The sequence below is a fragment of the Phyllostomus hastatus genome, unplaced genomic scaffold (genome assembly GCF_019186645.2).
Source record: "Phyllostomus hastatus isolate PE091 unplaced genomic scaffold, TTU_PhHast_1.1 phas_scaffold_55, whole genome shotgun sequence".
NCBI lineage: Eukaryota > Metazoa > Chordata > Mammalia > Chiroptera > Phyllostomidae > Phyllostomus > Phyllostomus hastatus.
The window spans coordinates 4142814-4160435 of NW_025334035.1; the positions used below are offsets into that span (position 1 = coordinate 4142814).

Genomic DNA, 17622 nt, shown 5'->3' on the forward strand with positions numbered 1-17622 from the left:
CTCGTAGCTCAGACCACTCCGAATTAGAACAATGTGCTCGCTTTCACCCCGGAACTCCTGAGGATGAAACTCAGTTACTTGAAAGCGAGTATCAGACTACGTTTCCCATGAGCACACGCCACTCTTGGCCCACCTAGCGCCTGATCTCTGTGGACGGTGGCTGGAAAAGGACAATGGTTTCCATGTCAGCGGGTAAACGCTCTCACTTTGGCATCTGGACCTGGGAGAACGCAGAACTGAGTGCGTGCTGAGGAGCGAGGGAGCCACTTAAAGGAGCAATAACCATGCCACGCCGGGGCCTAGTGGCTGGGCCAGACTTTCAGTATTTCCAGCGTCGATATTTCACGCCCGTCGAGGTAGCTCAACACAACCAGCCGGAAGACCTCTGGGTGTCTTACCTGGGATATGTATATGACCTAACGCCATTGGCGCAAGAGTACCAAGGTAAGGGCCACACTTTGGGTCAGCTTCGGGGTGTGTATTTGAGATGTCTGCTTCTTGGGCAGACAGCAATGGCGGCGGCTGCTCCTTCCCAGGAAATCTGCTGCTGAAACCCATCCTGGAAGTTGCGGGCCAGGACATCAGCCACTGGTTTGACCCCAAGACCAGAGACGTGAGTTCTGCCCGGTGTTAGGGGGAGGGGCACTAGAAAGCAAGAATGGGGAGGAAAAGCAGGCGCTAGCCAGAGCCCGAGATGTTGACTACTCCACCCCTCGCCCCCAAACCCTGCGTTAAAGATCCGCAAGCACACAGATCCGCTGACTGGTTCCCAGAGATACCGCACCCCTCGGGGCCGCTTTCTGCACATCCCACCTCAGCTGCCCCGTTCCGACTGGGCCAATGACTTCGGGAAGCCCTGGTGGCAGGGGTCACGTTATGAAGTGGGGCGGCTGTCAGCCAAGACCCGGAACATCCGTATAATTAACACGCTTACGTCGCAGGAGCACACACTGGAGGTGAGAACTCGTGCCTGGGTGGAGGTCAGAGGGAACTGGGTATCCCAGCAAATCTCCGAGTAGATCTTCAGGCCATCAGCTCCCCAAAACCGGTGGGAACTGTATTTTCTCCCTTTTAGGTACAAGCGAGGAAAGCAGACTACCTAGGTCCCCATGGTTGGGAATTCGAGGAGTGGCTGGGTCACAGGGTACAAGAGACTCCTTTATAAGCTCAGGGCAGTAATTCATACATCTTAGTGCTGGTGATCCTTGGAAGCTTTTACATGCTGTGGGAGAGCAAATGAAATTGGACTCTTGAAAGTCCAAGTCTACCCCATTGTGGGGATGAGGTTACTAGGCAGTGACAATGACCCTTAGAGCCATCTATTAGAAGTGGCTGCCAAGACAGGTAGGACTTTAGGGCATGCTGGGGCTCCAACTTCATTTCTGGGACTATGGAGTGTCTAAAGTGTATCTGCCAAGGGAGAACTCTGATCCCAACTCTATCACTTTTTGGGCTCCTGACATTTGCTTGGAGTGTGTGTGTGTGTGTGTGTGTGTGTGTCCCACCCAAAATTCTGGGAATGGGATACTTTCGTGTTCTCCAGGTGGGGGACCTGGAATCAATGTGGGAAATCCTACACCGCTATCTCCCCTATAATGCACATGCTGCCAGCTACACATGGAAATATGAAGGGAAGAACCTGAACATGGAACATACTCTGGAAGAGAATGGGATCCGGGATGAGGAGGAAGAATTTGACTATCTCACTATGGATGGTGCACTCCACACACCTGCAATACTGCTCTACTTCAATGATGACCTCACAGAGCTATAGGAAAGGAGATATATGCTGATGTAGACTCAAGACATATTTTGAATTTGGCTGTTTCTATACCCTATAGGAAAAGAGATGGGGACTGGGTGGGGAGGTGTGCCTGGACCTTGACCTCCATTTTACTCTGGGAACTGGCCTGTGGTTCCCATGCCCTTCTGAAACGTAAAGGTCTGATTCTCCAGGTCCATTATAATTTACTCTGAAAAAGTTAGGGAGAATGCTAGAAATTAATTTTAAAAAATGATACAAGAAGACAAAGTATCTTGGATTAGGAAAATGTAGCATAGTCAGATAAGAACTCAGGCAGAACTTTTTGATAATAAGATAAAGAGATGTCCTACACAGGACGAGGGATGGAACAACTTTTTTTGGCAAAGATGGAAATGGGATGGCTGCAGGAAAATGGTGTTTACAAAGACAAATAGAAAATACCTATCACTGGCCATATAAAGCTGGCTAATCTTTCTTCTGAATAATATTTGGCAGCTGAAACCCAAGGGGAAGAGTGGAAGTGAATGGTTGTCAGGGATTTCAGGTTAGATATTTTACTATGTGCTTTATACACCATATTTAATTTAACTACCCATTACCACTATTCTCCAGATAAGTGTTTTGAAGTTTTGCAAGATTTAATAGCACAAAGGCATACTAGTTAGTAACCAAGTCAACCCAATTCCAAAGTCCTTATTGCCCATATTGACACTTTGGCCCTGGCTGGTGTGGCCCAGTGGATTGAGTGCTGGCCTGTGAATCAAAAGGTCTCCTGTTCAATTCCCAGTCAAGGCACATGCCTGGGTTCGGGCTGGGTCATGTGAGAGGCAACCAATTGATGTTATCTCTCGCACATCACTCCCTCTCTTTCTCTCTCCCCTCTCTCTCTAAATAAATAAAGTCTTTAAAGTAAAACCCAGAGTGGGACACTTTGGAGTAAAAGGGAGGCAAATGGCACAGGAACATGAGAAGAACATGAGAAAGGCAGGGTTGACTTTGCAAGATGTTGATTCTACAAATGAGGGCTTGACAGGGGTAAAGAGGAGCTAAGTAAGTCAAAACTCCTGATGACCAAGAGAACAACCATATTACAACCATATTTGGTCCCATTTAACCTCATCATAAGGAAGGAGAATTAGAATAGCAAGTGAATTTCCTGACAGTAGTGGGCAAAAAGGAAGCAGGGAGGGAATAGTGCACCTTCCTGATGTAAGGCACTAGGGCCCAGAGAAAGGGTGGGCTGCACAGGAGTTTTTTGAGGGGCCATGAAAGATATGGGCAAAGGTGGAGACATCTGTATTGGCTTCAGCAGTATCTGAATACACTGTGAGACTGAGGGCTTCCATTCAGTCCCATATAATGCAAGAGCTTATGAATTATCTGAGTTGTTCTGATGTTTAATCAATTCTGCAATGCTTTCATGTGTATCTTGTTTGCTCATTTAAACAGTAGACTATTTGAGAACCAAAGCTATGCTGTTTGCTGTGGACCTGTGCTGTCCTCAGGGCCTGTGCCTATGGGATCTGTCCCCTTTCCAGCGTCTCCTACTTCAGTACCTGTTGCCAGAAACAGTCCTCTCCTCACACATCCAGTCACTCTCTAAGTACACTCTAACTCATAAATATCTCTGGAATTTGTCTTGTTTTTTTTTCCAAGCTATCATCACCTCTGTGTTAAAACTATGGATGTAATTGGCTGGCCGGCTGGCTGCTAGATTGTAAGCTCCTGAGGACAGATCATGTCCATCTTATTCATCCTGCTGTATTCCCAATGTTAGGCACACAGTTGCTGCTCAATAAATTGTGACTGAATTCAAATGTGTTTTTTTAATTGTTCAATTTTTAAAAATTTTAATTGTTCAATGAATTCAAATGTTAAGTGAATTTATCTGTCTATAATAACTAGTGGAGGCAAGGCGGGACCAAGAAATAGGATGTCTGGATCCTGTGCTGTAATCTCTATCCACATGCTTTCTTTCCTTGCTCCCCATATATACAAGACCAAAAATTACTGCATGGGGGTTCTTCCTTTTACCAGGGATTTTTGGGGGCAATCTGTTATTCATTTCCCCATGTGGCCACTAGGTGGCTATAATTGCCTACACAGTCAGGGAGAGGGGCCTGGAGGAGGGAAAACTAGGTTAGGATTAAAGGTGGCCTCATTGAAATTTATGGGTGGGAGGGAAAGTTCTAAAGAAAAAAAAAAAAGGAAGACTTACAAGGCTACTATTCTATTAGCATTAGGTTTATTCCTGTTTTTAATCTTTTCCACAAGCACATGCCAGGGGAGGAATATAGTTTGAGAAATGAATGCATGGGATATCACATAGAGGATGATCTAATTGCAGGTATGGGTGTGTATGGGGTAAAGCACGGAGCTGTGGAAGGGTAAAGACTATAGACTTATCAGATAACAGAGTGCATTTATTTATTAATATTTACTGACATTTTTGGGTAGGGAGGCTATAAAGCTTTCTGTTAGGCACTACCTTATTCCCTAAATATCCAAGAGGGTATTTACATGAAGAATATGTAAATAATGTCTTAGCCTAAAACCTAGCAAGAACATGAGTGTATGGTCCAAGTCCTCTTGCAGTAACTCTTGTTTTGGAGGGAGGTGAAGTGGCAGATTATTGAAAGCTGCCTGTCTTCAGTAAATCACAGCAGCTTCCAAGGATTCAGTTGGCAAATATTTCCGACAAGCCTCAGTCCCTATACGCACACATCCCTGGGGTAATAAAAAGGTTTTTGTTTTGTTGTTTTTTTCTTTACTGTTCCTTGCAGGAGGCTTGCCTACTCAATGGGATAAAACACATACAAGAAAGGTAAATGAAAATGGTACCTCATAAAGGACCAAATTATGGTATTGAAAAGTTTCCACCATCATAGCAAATCACAGGTGGACCTGCAGAAATGGTTCTAAATATTGTGTATGTGCAGATATGTATTATTTTGGAGGAAGGTGCTATAGTTTCCATTAGTCTCTCAAACTGGCCCAACCTCTTTCCTCTAAGTACTATGTGTACACACACACACAAATAAAGGCCCTCAAAAGTAAAATATCAAAGGTGATGATACAATGTGGCCCCAGGATTCCTGGCACTTGTTTCAATGGTGTACCTTAACCTGTTACACCTATGTTCCCATGGCAGCAATTCCTAAAGCTTTAACTTTCAGGACAAAGTTCATGACTAGTCTAAAACATTTTATTACTGTCTTAAATTCTGATCTGGATGTACCCTGGACCTGAGTGAGGGGATCTATCATTTGGGCTTATGACCACAACACCCAATCATGACCAGGATAAGGTTAATGCACTCAGCTCCCACATCTGAGTTTAGGTAAACCACATAGATGTTTCTCATATTGTTTTCATATTGGGAGAACAGCCACTTTATGATAGATCAGCAGGATCACATGAAGATTTAGTTGTAGAGAGAGCAGACAATTTGAAACCTGAATAACCTTGGAAATCAATAATTAGGCATTCAAAATACAAACAGATATGCAGTGCAAGTACTAAGTATTCTAGGCATATGGGAGAAAAAAAGCTGGCAAATGAATAAGTGAAATGAGACCATTAAAGTGGGGTGAGGGGTAAAGAAACTGAGAGGACAAACAAGATGGTAGAGAGACTGCTAGAATTAAATCTCTTACTGGGAGCAGCTCAGCTCCTGTCCTGTGGGAAGTTGGGCATCCAGCTTCAATCATCTGATTTAATCATCTCTGTATCCCCAACAGCCATAAAATGTCTGGCCAAGAGTATGATGAATACATTTGTTTCAGGAATGAATGGTACACATAACCCCTGCTATTTAAAATGTCTGAACTCAGAAGCCAAACAGATTGAAATAATGTGGTGACCCTTGCTACTTGGCCACTCTCACTACTTGAAGAGAGCTGAAGAGATCCCAATAGTAACATTTGTGTTGATAAATTCTTCTAATCCTATAGAATAGTAAGGAATATGAAATATTCCTTGCCTTTCATAAACAGACTAGAGGGGTATACATTACTCCACCATAGTATTATCAGTTGAGGATGTATTTGGCTGCAAGTAACAGAAGACTGATGAGGCTTAACTACAAGGGATTTTTTCCTCACAAAGAATGTGTGTGGTGTAGTGACTCCATTCGATAGTTCATTAATGTCTCAGGTAGCTCCTATTTTTGTTCTTATGTTTATGGTCTTTTTGGCCGTTCTACTTCTAGCCTGTATTGTCAGCAGGAAGGAAGAAAAGAAGCCCAAGGACAATGCCTCTATCAAAGCAAAAAATTTCCCAGGCACCCTTGGCAGACCTTTGACTATGTCTCATTGATAGGAAATGCACTGCACAACCCTTAGCTGCAATTGGAATCTGGGACAGTATTTTATATTGACATCCGCAACAAAAGCAAGGCCCACTACTGGGGAAGGAGAGAATGGATACTGGGTAGGAACTAGTGATGTCTTCCACAAGAAGTGTGAACGCGCTATTCATTCATTCACAAAAGTGATTAAGCACTTTGTGCTAGGCACCGTTCCATGTACTGGGAATACAGCAGTGAAAATGACACACAAGGCTCTGGCTTTACTGGGACTTACACTTTGTTAAGATAAACAAACAACTAGACAAGATCATTCTGATCGTACTAAAAGCTATATACTGTATTTGTATGTTTGTATATATACATACATATATAAACACATATACACAAATATCAAAAGTACTCTAAAAACAAAAAACTAGAATCACATTAGAGGGATGGTTGTATGGTCAGAGGCTTGTGTGAGATGACCACAAAGATTGATCTGTATTACCTGTAGATCTACATTTACCTGCATTATCATTTAATCCTCACAACAAACTTAAGTATTGTTTTTATTTAGACAAAAAAATAAGGAAATTGAAGCATAGAGAGGTTAACTAACTTGCCAAAGGTCACACAACTAGTAAGTAGCAGAGATGGGCTTTTGAACCAAGACAATCATAGGCCACTTACTTAACTACTGAGTGGCATCACCTGCCTTCATGATAAACAAAGAATGCTGTTCCAGTTACCTATTCCTGCTTAACAAAACCATCTCAAGACTTAGTGTCTTAAAACCACCACCATAATTTATTTTGCTAATGAATCTGTAATTTGGGCAGGGTTCAGTGGGGATAGCTCATTTCCATTCCAAAAGGTGTCAACTGGGTGTACTACTGAAAGCTGATTCACTTTCAAAATGGCTCACTCACATGGCTAGCCAGTCGATCCTAGCTATTAGTTCTTATCCATGTGGACCTTTACACAGGGCAGGATGGGCTTCTTCAAAGCATGGTAGCTGGGTTCCAAGAGCAAATGTCCCAAGAGGACCAGGAGGAAGCTGAATCATCTTTTATGACCTCACCTCAAATCCAAGGGAAGGGAACTAGACTCTACTTCTCAATGGAAGTGTGAAAGTTAGAGTGTAATAAGAGCATGCTGGTTATTAGATATTATCATGGCCATTTTTGGAAAATACAATTGACCACAAAAGCACTGGCAGCAAAACGTGGGATATCCAATTAGTCTTGGGTGTGGATGGAGAGATGGTTTTTGAAGGGCTGTATGTGGGGGTGGGGTGTTGATACTTGAGTAGAGCCTTTTTTGAAAACCTAAGTTGGGATACTGGCCTCACCATCCATTTTTTCAATTCATTAATATAATATTGAGCATCTGCTGTCAGGCACAGTGCTGGACTCTGTGGATACACTAATTAAAAAATTCAATTTCTGCCCTCAAGAAGCTTACAGTTTAGTGGAAGAGTCAGAGAAGTTTGTGAGACTTTGACATCTTGCTTCCACTTGTACACAGCAGCCAAGGGAAGCTTTTATTTTTACTTTAAAAAAATTCTAGCAAACTTTTTTTTTAAAGATTTTATTTCTTTTTAGAGAGCGGGGAAGACAGGGAGAAAGAGAGGGAGAGAAACATCAATGATCAGTTGCTTCTTGCACATGCCCCAACTGGGGACTGGCCTTCAACCCAGGCATGTGCCCTGACTGGGAATTGAACTGGTGACCCTTCACTTTGCAGGATAACACTCAACCAACTAAGCCATGCCAGTCAGGGAAGCTTTTATTTTTTTCATTATTACTTTTTAATCCTTACCCACTGATATGTTTATTGATTTTCTAGAGAGTAAGGAAGGGGGGAGAGAAAAAAACATCAGTTGTCGCCTGTATGTCCCCAAACCTGTAACCTAGTATGTGCCCTGACTAGGGATTAAACCAGCAACCTTTTGGTAATGGGATGATGCTCCAACCAACTGAGCCACCCAGCCAAGGCCCAAGAGAAGCTTTTAAAGTTCTATTTAAAGTCTGCCAAGACTTCCTACTCCTCCTTAAGAGAATGTAGGGACATCCTTACTTTTGTTTACAAGGAGATGATTGGGTTCTTCCACGATCTTATATCCTACAATGGCCTTTAAAGTTTCTGAAACTCGCCCAGCAGCTTTCTGCCAGGACCTTCTCATGTACTGTTTCTCTGCATGCAATGCTCCAGTCTCTACTCATCCTTTGGCCAACTCCTGCTGTTTAAAATCTTTGCTTAAATGTTTCTCAGAGAAGTCTTTCCTGATCCCTTCAATTATGTCAAATCTTTCTTCACACCCTCTCAGTCTGCCCTGAAACATCATAGTTATAATTCCAGTGTTTATTTTTTTACCTTTTAAAAAATATATTTTATTATTACAGTTGTCCCATTTCCCCTCTTCACTCCCCTCCAACCTGCACACCCTCTCCCACCCACATTCCCTCCCCTTTAGTTCATGTCCATATGTCATACTTATAAGTTCTTAGGTTCTACATTTCCCATACTGTTCTTGCCCTCCCCCTACCTATTTTCTACCTACCATCTATGCTACTTATTCTCTATACCTTTCCCCTCTTTCTGCTCCTCCCACTCCCCTGTTGATAATCCTCCATGTGATCTCCATTTCTGTGGTCCTGTTTCTGTTCTAGTTGTTTGCTTAGTTTGTTTTTATTTTTGTTTTAGGTGTGATTATTAATCATTGTGAGTTTGCTGTCATTTTACTGATCATATTTTTTATCTTCTTTTCCTTAGATAAGTCCCTTTAACAATTCATATAATAAGGGTTTGGTGATGATAAACTCCTTTAACTTGACCTTATCTGAGAAGCACTTTATCTGCCCTTCCATTCTAAATGAAAGTTTTGCTGGATAGAGCAATCTTGAATGTAGATCTTTGCTTTTCATGACTTGGGATACTTCTTTCCAGCCCCTTTTTGCCTGTAAGTTCTCTTTTGAGAAATCAGCTGACAGTCTGATGGCAACTCCTTTGTAAGTTACTCTCTCCTTTTGTCTTGCTGCTTTTAAGATTCTCTCCTTATCTTTCATCTTGGCTGATGTAATTATGATGTGCTTTGGTGTGTTCCTCCTTGGGTCCAACTTCTTTGGGACTCTCTGAGCTTCCTGGACTTCCTGGAAGTCTATTTCCTTTGCCAGATTGGGGAAGTTCTCCTTCATTATTTGTTCAAATAAGTTTTCAACTTGTTGCTCTTCCTCTTCTCCTTCTGGTACCCCTATAATTCAGATGTTAGAATGTTTAAAGATGTGCTAGAGGTTCCCTAAGCCTCTCCTTTTTTGAATTCTTGTTTCTTCATTCTTTTCTGATTGGATGTTTCTTTCTTCCTTCTGGTCCACTCTGTTAATTTGAGTCCCAGTTTCTTTCCCATCACTATTGGTTCCCTATACATTTTCCTTCATTTCACTTAGTGTAGCCTTCATTTTTTCATCTAATTTGCGACCAAATTCAACCAGTTGTGTGAGCATCCTGATTACCAGTGCTTTGAATTGTGCATCTAATAGGCTGGCTATCTCTTCGTCGCTTAATTGTATTTTTTCTGGAGCTTTGATCTGTTCTTTCATTTGGGCCTTTTTGTGTGTGTGTGTGTGTGATGAATTGCCTGTTTTGTAGTGAGGGGCAGGGCCCTAGGTGTTCACCAGAGTGGGGCAACCCATGTCTCTGGGCTGTGATGCTGTATGTGGGGCAGGGGTCCCAGAGGGAACAATGGCATTTGCTCCACTCTCTGCCAGATTTCAGTCACTTCTCCCGCTTCCTGCAAGCAAATTGGGCCCTTCTGGTGCTGATTCCTGTGTGAGTGGGTTTGTGTAGTTCTGGGACCTAGTGGGTTTCTCCAATGAACTCTCCTATGAGGCTGGGAGCCTCTCCCAGCACCTGAACCCCCACAGGTGTTTTCAATCAGTGTTTTGAGTCTTTATTTCCCTGAGCTGGGACCCTGGGTTGCGTGGACTGTCCTGCTCCCCAGTTGTTTCTCCTGTTTTATCTGTGCACAAATGTAGGACCTCCCGGCTCGCCAGCCACCTTGTGCACTGAGCCTCTCCACAATCTGCCACCACGCTGGACCCACTAACTGCCGCTCTGTGTGCCTGGGGTCTGCCCGCTGCTGCCTTGTGCACCTGGGGACCACCAGCTGCCTTGCCGTGAGCCCTCTCCTTCCCGGCTCCCCGACTCTGCTCCTCCTACCAGTCTGGATGAATGTGTTTACTTTAACTCCTTGGTTGTTGGATTTCCATACAGTTCAACTTTCTGTCAATACTGGTTGTTTTTTTGTTTTTAAATTTTTGTCCTTATTTTGGTTGTGCGAGGAGGCACAGTGTGCCTACCTACGCCTCCATCTTGGCCAGAGGTCCCCAATTCCAGTATTTAGTTTAATTTATTGTTTAATGTCCATCTTCCTCCCTTCTTAGACTATAAGCTCCAGGGGTACAGGGACCATGTCCTTAGCCTAGTGCCAGCCCAGAGCAGTTAATCAACATTCATAAAATCAACAAATACAATGTGATAAATGCTACAAAAGGACTAAGTATGAAATACCTCAGGAACATATAAACCCAGTCTGGGAAGATCAAGGAAGGCGTTTTGTTAAAAGTATCATCTCAAACTGAGATCTGAAGAACAATGAGGTAACCAAGTGAAAAGGATGAAGAGGGTAAAGAGGAAGAATAAATGGCATAAATAGTGCACAGTTTAGAGGTGAAACTGTGTGTGGAAAGCTCAGAAGCTGAAATGCAACACTAGGTAAAGCTAAGAGGAGATGAGAGGTGTAAGAAGGGTGGGCAATGAGAGACATTAAAGCCAGACCATGTAAAACAAGTTAAATTTCTTTTTAAATTGAGATATAATCCACATACATACTAAAATATCCACCCTTTTAAAATACGTAATTCAGCCCTGGCTGGCGTAGCTCAGTGGATTGAGTGTGGGCTGTGAACCAAAGCATCGCAGGTTCAATTCCCAGTCAGGGCACATGCCTGGGTTGCAGGCCATGGCCCCCAGCAACCTCACATTGATGTTTCCCTCTCTCTCTTTCTCCCTCCCTTCCCTCTCTAAAAATAAATAAAATCTTAAACAATAAAATAAAATATGTAATTCAGCCCTGGCTAGTGTAGCTCAGTAGATTGAGTGCTGGCATGCCAACCAAAGGGTTGCTAGTGTGATTCCCAGTCAGGGAACATGCCTGTGTTGTGGGCCAGGTCCCCAGTTGGGGATGAGAGAGAAGCCACCAGTTGATGTGTCTCTTACACACGAAGAGACACGATGTGTCTCTTACACACAGGAAGTTTCTCTTCCTGTCTTTCTCCCTTCCTTCCCATCTCTCTAATAAATAATTTTTTTAAAAAAAGTACACAATTCAGAGTCAAGGATTTTATATAGAATGGCAAGATCAGACTTGCATTTTAAAAGGTCACTTTGCTGTATAATGTCAAGAGAAAATGGAATGGAGGGGAGAAAAAGAGCGGAATAAAATGGAGACAGAGACTGATGCTACTGCAGCAGTCAGGAAAGATGAAGGCAGCCAGAACTTATTTAGTGGCAGTGGGGATCATAGAATATGAACTAAAGTTGTAAAAGAATTGCACAACTCAATAATTTACTGGGAGGGGGTCTGGGGCAGCAGGAGCACTCCTGGATGAAATCCAAGTTTTCTGGCCTGTGTGACTGAGATGATGATGAATCCACTGGTGATGAAGGGGAATGCTGGGGAACGAATCTGATTGGAGAGGAAGATGATCTGTATTTAGTTAGCTATATGAAGTAACTTTGGGGCATGCAAATACAGAAGTCCAGATCTTACTGGATATATGGGACTGGATCCTGAAGAGAGCCCTGGTCCAGAGTTATAAGTATGGGAATTACCAGTAGAGTAACTATTGCCCAAGTCAAGGATAAGACCACCTCAATAATGGAGCATTATTTAAGTAGAGGGCCTGGGAGGAACAATACCTAAGGAAAGGGAGGAAGGTGGAGACTCAGAAGAAAAAGCCAGAGGTGTGAGAGAGACCCCAGGAAAATGGTGCCATGGAAGCCGAAGAGAGGATATTTGAGAGGAGGGTGTGATAAACAGTGTGAAATGTTACAGAGGTCAAGAAAAGGACTTGAGTTTTCATGATTTAGCAAACAGCAAAGTTGTGGTATATTAGATTAGTGGTTGGATGAGATATGAATGGGACAGTCATAGACGAAATCCAATTGCATGCTGTAGGGAGGAATTTTCTGGTTTTGTAACCATGCGCAGAACACTTTCCTTCCTTCAGATCCCATTAAACTATAAAGTACAGATAACAGAAGTACAATTTCATTAAAGACAATAGGCATAAACCAGGACATGGACATTTAAAAAGAAGCAACCTCCAGGGTTGTTGAGATTAAAATAAGATATGGGAAAATGCCCAGCAGTATAAAAGGTCCTTGGCACACAAAAATTTTAGTTTTCTTTCCCTCTCTGTGTGCTAGCCACTCTTTATGCAGTAATGAATGCTTCCCTTGGGCTTCTCTGAGATTCAGCATTATTCAGCATCTAGATAATATCTATCATGATTAGAAAGTCAGTATACCACATCTGTGATTAACATTTGGTTTCTGACCTAACAACAGTGTTTGTGCCTCCATTAGGAAAATTATTTGCATCCAGTAAAATGTGGTTTGTTCTATATCATGTTAGAGTTTAGCTTATTTATATAAAGCAGGGGAAAGCAAGGAAATGGGACAATTATTGGGAGCAAGAGTAACTGAAGTCCGCACTTTGCTTCTTTAGCTTAAGGTGCTATTCGTAACTCTTGGTCACGAATCTTCTCACCTTACAATCATCATGAGTCTCCAAGTTGAGAAATGACTAACAGTAAGCTTGACTGTTCAGAAAAATAGCTACTAATTATTGAGTGCCTTATGGCTAGCACTTTATGTTAGTTCACTTCATCCGTACTACAATATAAGGCAAGCATTAATATTCCTGTTTTACAGATGAGAGAACTGCAACATGCGGGATAAGTAGCTTGCTGAGGGTCACTATTATTAAGTGACAGAACTTGGATTCTAGGTGCTACCAGACTCCAAAGCTCAAACTCTTTCTCTAACAGAGAGAGTGGATAACTTCATTATTTGGCTCTGGAATACATTTTAGGAGTTATACAATTTTAATATAGAATCTTTAAAAAAACTTAGTTGATTTTAACTTACTAATCATAACTAATTTAGTCTGATATGAAAATGACTCCTTGTCCAGAGAGTTAGGTGGTGAAAGGCCCAAGAGCCAGCAGAGGCACAGAGGGAAGCCAGCTTGTGCTAGCATTCATCAGATAAAACTGTAACTTGAAATCAGCTGGGGAAGGTATCAAGACAAGTCTTCCGAAACAACTGGGGCTTGACAATAGATGGAAAGCAAAGCACTTCTATCTGTCCAGTCAACAGAAAAGTGTAAAGAAACTGTTACAAGTCAATGTCAAAAGAGAAAAAATGTTTGGTGTCTGCCAGACATGGAATGGAGAGAAAGGTTTCTGGTTAGGAAGTCGAGGGCAGGACTGAGTCAGGCAGGTGTCAGTCTTCAGTAAAGGGTGTGGAATGCTCAGAAGGTAAGCAGATGAGAGTGACGAAGTAGAGGGGTATATAACCAGGCTGCAGGAGCCTTTTCACACAAGATGGGAGAACCTGGAAGCAATCCTGGAGATAAAGAAATTCCAAGTGTGTGGTCTGTTTCCAGGTTTATTTTCCATATTATTTTCAACTATCCTTTTAGGGCTACCCACTTTTATAAACAAATGTTTGATACTATCTCTAATTCTCTTTCTATATACATTTTAAGTTACTTTTAATTTTTTTATTATAGAATATGTGCTCTTCACAGAAAATTCCAAGTAGAGAAGCATAATGATGCAAAACAAAAATCTTTCTTATTGCTACCACTCAGCATAAACCATTATTAACATTCTAACCACTTCCTTTAAGTATTTTCCTACATGGTTGCAATTATAATACATATGTGATTTTATATTGTTTTATGCAATTAAAATTAGATAAGTATTTGCTCATGTCATTTTATCAATGTGGCAAAAGGTTAATAATCAGATCAGTAATCTAGGTGAAGAATTTATATATGGGTATTCATTGTAGTCTTTCAACTTTTCTGTAGGTTTGAAAATTTTTTTTAATTAAAAAGTTACAGGTCGGAAGGGAAATAATCTCAAAGAAAAAGCAAGGGAATGATGACCCAGCCAGGAGACTGGGCTGGGTTGGGGGCAGGAGAGGAATGTGAAATATGGAAGATCATTTGAGGCTTTAAAGATCTTACTACTATTATGTTTATTAAGCCAGATGATGGATACATGTGTTCATTTTAATATTCTCTGTGGTTGATCTATGCTATAGATATTCTTTTGAACCTATTAAATAGTTCTCAATAGATGAAATTCTTAGTTAAAAACCTCCATATTCAACATTTTAATGGTTTCTCATAATCTTCCATTGCTATGTAATTTTCTCATCCAAACTAGCTTCCAGTTTGCAATTTTTTCTTTTTTAAAATTTTATTTCTTTTTATAGAGAGGGGAAAGCAGGGAGAGAAACATTGATGTGAGAGAGAAACGTCGATTAGTTGCCTCTTGTACATGCCCTGACTAGGGACTGAACTCACAACCCAGGCATGTGCCCTGATGGGGAATCGAACCAGCAGCCTTTCACTTTGCAAGCTGATGCTCAACCACAAGGCAGGTCCGCAGTCTTTTTTAAAAAACTGAGATATAATTCATATACCATAAAATCTACCATTTTAAAGTGTATAATTCAAGAATTTTTAGTATATTTACCAGGTTGCGCAACTATCACCAATACTTAATTCCAGAATGTTTTCATCACTGCAAAAAGAAATCCCATACCCGTTAGTGGTCATTTCCCATCTCTTCCTCCCAAACCCCGGCAAACAATGATCTATTTCTATCTCTGTAAAGTTATTCTGGGCCTTTCATATAAATAGAATCATACAATATGTGGCCTTTTATGTTTGGTTTCTTTCACTTAACGTGATGTCTTCAAGGTCCACCCAGGTTGTGGCATGTATAGGTACTTCATTCTTTTTATGGTTGAATTGTATGGATATACTATATTTTTGTTTATCCATTCTTTAGTTGATGGACATTTGGGTTGTTTCCACTTTGGAGTTATTATGAATAATGCTCCTATGAAGATTCATATACAAGTTTTTGTGTGGACATGTTTCAATTCTCTTGGGTATATACACCTAGAACTGAAATTGCTGGGTCATATGTAACTCTATATTTAATTTTCTGAAGTACTGGCACTTTTTTTGACCTCCATGAAGCACCTAGCATCAATGATACCCTCTGGAACTGTCTTCTTGCTTTACCACAGTAACACTATTTGGTGTACCTACCACCCTAACAATTTCCACTTTTTTCTTTGGCTTCTCTTCTCTCCCCTCCATTCTTCAAAGTTCCTCTAATGTTCTGGCCTCTACTCATCACTTGATATACTAAGAATTCTTACCCTTTAAAGAGGTATCAACACCCGCTATAACTTTCTATCATTAACTTAACCACTCTAGTCAGATGAGGTCCACATTCTACTTGCTAAGTACTTTCTTACTCAAACTGGATTGCCCTCCTTCCTCCTCTCTGTTTATAAATCTTAATATTCTTTTGGGGCCTACTTCAAATACAACTTCATATGAAAGTTCCCCAAGTTCCTCTTTCCCCTACCAGATCTCTCTTCTCTGAACACTCAGATTTTACAGCCTACAATAATCATCACTACCACATATTGATTAATGAGATTTTTTTGTGTGTTCATGTCTGATCTCAAAAAGTGTCTCTTTTCTCCAACAAGCGAATCCCTTGGTTGCTAAAAATGTTCAAGTTGCTTTAAAAGATGCACAATGAAACAAATTCCGTTCCCAGTAATAACTACTACAGTTTCTTATGTATTCTTCCAGGAATATTCTATGGATATTCATATTTGTTTTCTTTTATCAATAGTTCTACATTACATGAGCTCTTCTGTGCCTTTTCTTTTGTTCCCTCATATTTTAGTTTTTAAACTAGAACTTCACTAATGTTTTCAAAAGTGTAACTATATCACATCCACAGATTGTACTTTGATTAGATATTTTTCTCCTCAAAGAACTAGAGATTAATGAGGAATGATTTCTTCACAGGAATCATACTACTTTTTGTCTCATTTGGCTTCATTTATTAGTGTAATCATGAGGTTACTTAAGTTTATTTACACAAACAATAAATGAATAATTTCTCATTATAAAAACTCAAAATTATCAATAAAGCTAAATATTCCCCTTCACTATTCTCTCCCCAAAGTAAACCCTGTTTCCAATTTGGTATGTAGATGTCCAGATTTTTTTCATTTAGTTTTTCTTTTGTTTTCTTTGTCCAGAATTTTTAAAGGCATTTATATACGTATAAAAGTACCTATAGAAACAATAGTATTGTTTTTGCCTTTTTTGAATACAAATTAACTAAATAATATAATATGCATAGGGTTGGGACAAAGTAGGTTTACAGTTTTGAGTATGTGAAACAAAAAAGTTTACTTGTATTAATACTTATTATTATATTATTTTCCATATGAACAACTGTAAATCTACTTTTACCCCATGCTATATTGCTTCACAGCTTTCTTTTTTTCCATTCAACAACATAACAGAGAATCTTACTATGAAGATGTAACTTATTTTTCTTAATTGCTATGTAGTTTGCTTAGCTGTTCCTTATTGGAGATTTAGGATGTTTCCAACTTTTTACCATTATAATGTTGTAATGAACATCTTTGTACAAGTCACCTAATATGCACAAATATGAAGACTGTTTCTCTAGGGTAGATGGTAAAAAGTAGAACTCTGCTAGAAAACATGTAAGTTTAAAAGTGTACTAGATACAATTGGCCATTGCCAGTTCTGTAGTACAGCTGTTGCAGGTAATACGTTATATATGTGACCATCAATTTCACATACTAGTTCCTTAAAACTCTAGGAATCCCATGGACTTAGAAGTTATTTAGTATATTGTAGAAAGATAAATTGGAAAATATAAGTTCAAATCCTGTTCTAACAACTTATCTTGGCAATCCTTTCAATATCTGGGCCCCAATTTCTGTACCTATAAAATTAAAGTAACATTTCTTTAAAATTATTTATTTATTTATTTATTTTTAGGGAGCAGGGAAGGAAGGGAGAAAAAGAGGGAGAAAAACATCATTGTGTGGTTGCCTCTCATGCACCCCCTACTGGGGACCTGGCCGACAACCCTGGCTTGTGCTGGGAATCGAACCAGCAACCCTCTGGTTCGCAGGCCAGCACTCAATTCACTGAGCCACACCAGCCAGGGCTAAAGTAGCATGTCTTAACATATGGTTCCTAAACCATTGGTAGCACGTGAAATGCCTTTATTTTTATTGATTTTATTTTAGTAATTATTTATATTGTATTTATTTATTTATTTTTTAAAAATTATGCAATGCCTTTCTTTTAAAGATTCTATTCATTTATTTTTAGAGAGGGAAGGCGGGG

The 17622-nt window shown here is 40.5% G+C and overlaps 1 protein-coding gene and 1 long non-coding RNA gene across 3 annotated transcripts in view; one reads left to right on the forward strand and one right to left on the reverse strand.

The window, feature by feature from the left end:
* Window positions 1-3566, forward strand: LOC123809325 (cytochrome b5 domain-containing protein 1). The gene is made up of 4 exons (XM_045824430.1): window positions 1-444; window positions 537-613; window positions 738-956; window positions 1544-3566. The coding sequence occupies exons 1-4, from the start codon at window positions 285-287 to the stop codon at window positions 1772-1774; spliced, it is 687 nt and encodes a 228-aa protein (XP_045680386.1). The 5' UTR covers window positions 1-284; the 3' UTR covers window positions 1775-3566.
* LOC123809327 overlaps window positions 517-17622 on the reverse strand; it is a 24595-nt gene continuing 7489 nt past the window's right edge. Inside the window, exon 3 of one of the 2 annotated variants that reach the window (XR_006783989.1) lies at window positions 517-645. This is a non-coding gene — a long non-coding RNA (uncharacterized LOC123809327). Of the gene's footprint in view, window positions 646-9248; window positions 9310-17622 lie in introns of those variants that run through there. The other variant, XR_006783988.1, reaches the window with a different exon arrangement.

Coding starts and splice junctions, on each gene's coding strand:
- LOC123809325 (XM_045824430.1), top strand. CDS start 285: ATGCCACGCCGGGGCCTAGTGGCTGGGCCAGACTTTCAGTATTTCCAG. Junction 445..536: donor ATTGGCGCAAGAGTACCAAG/GTAAGGGCCACA, acceptor GCTCCTTCCCAG/GAAATCTGCTGCTGAAACCC. Junction 614..737: donor TTGACCCCAAGACCAGAGAC/GTGAGTTCTGCC, acceptor CCTGCGTTAAAG/ATCCGCAAGCACACAGATCC.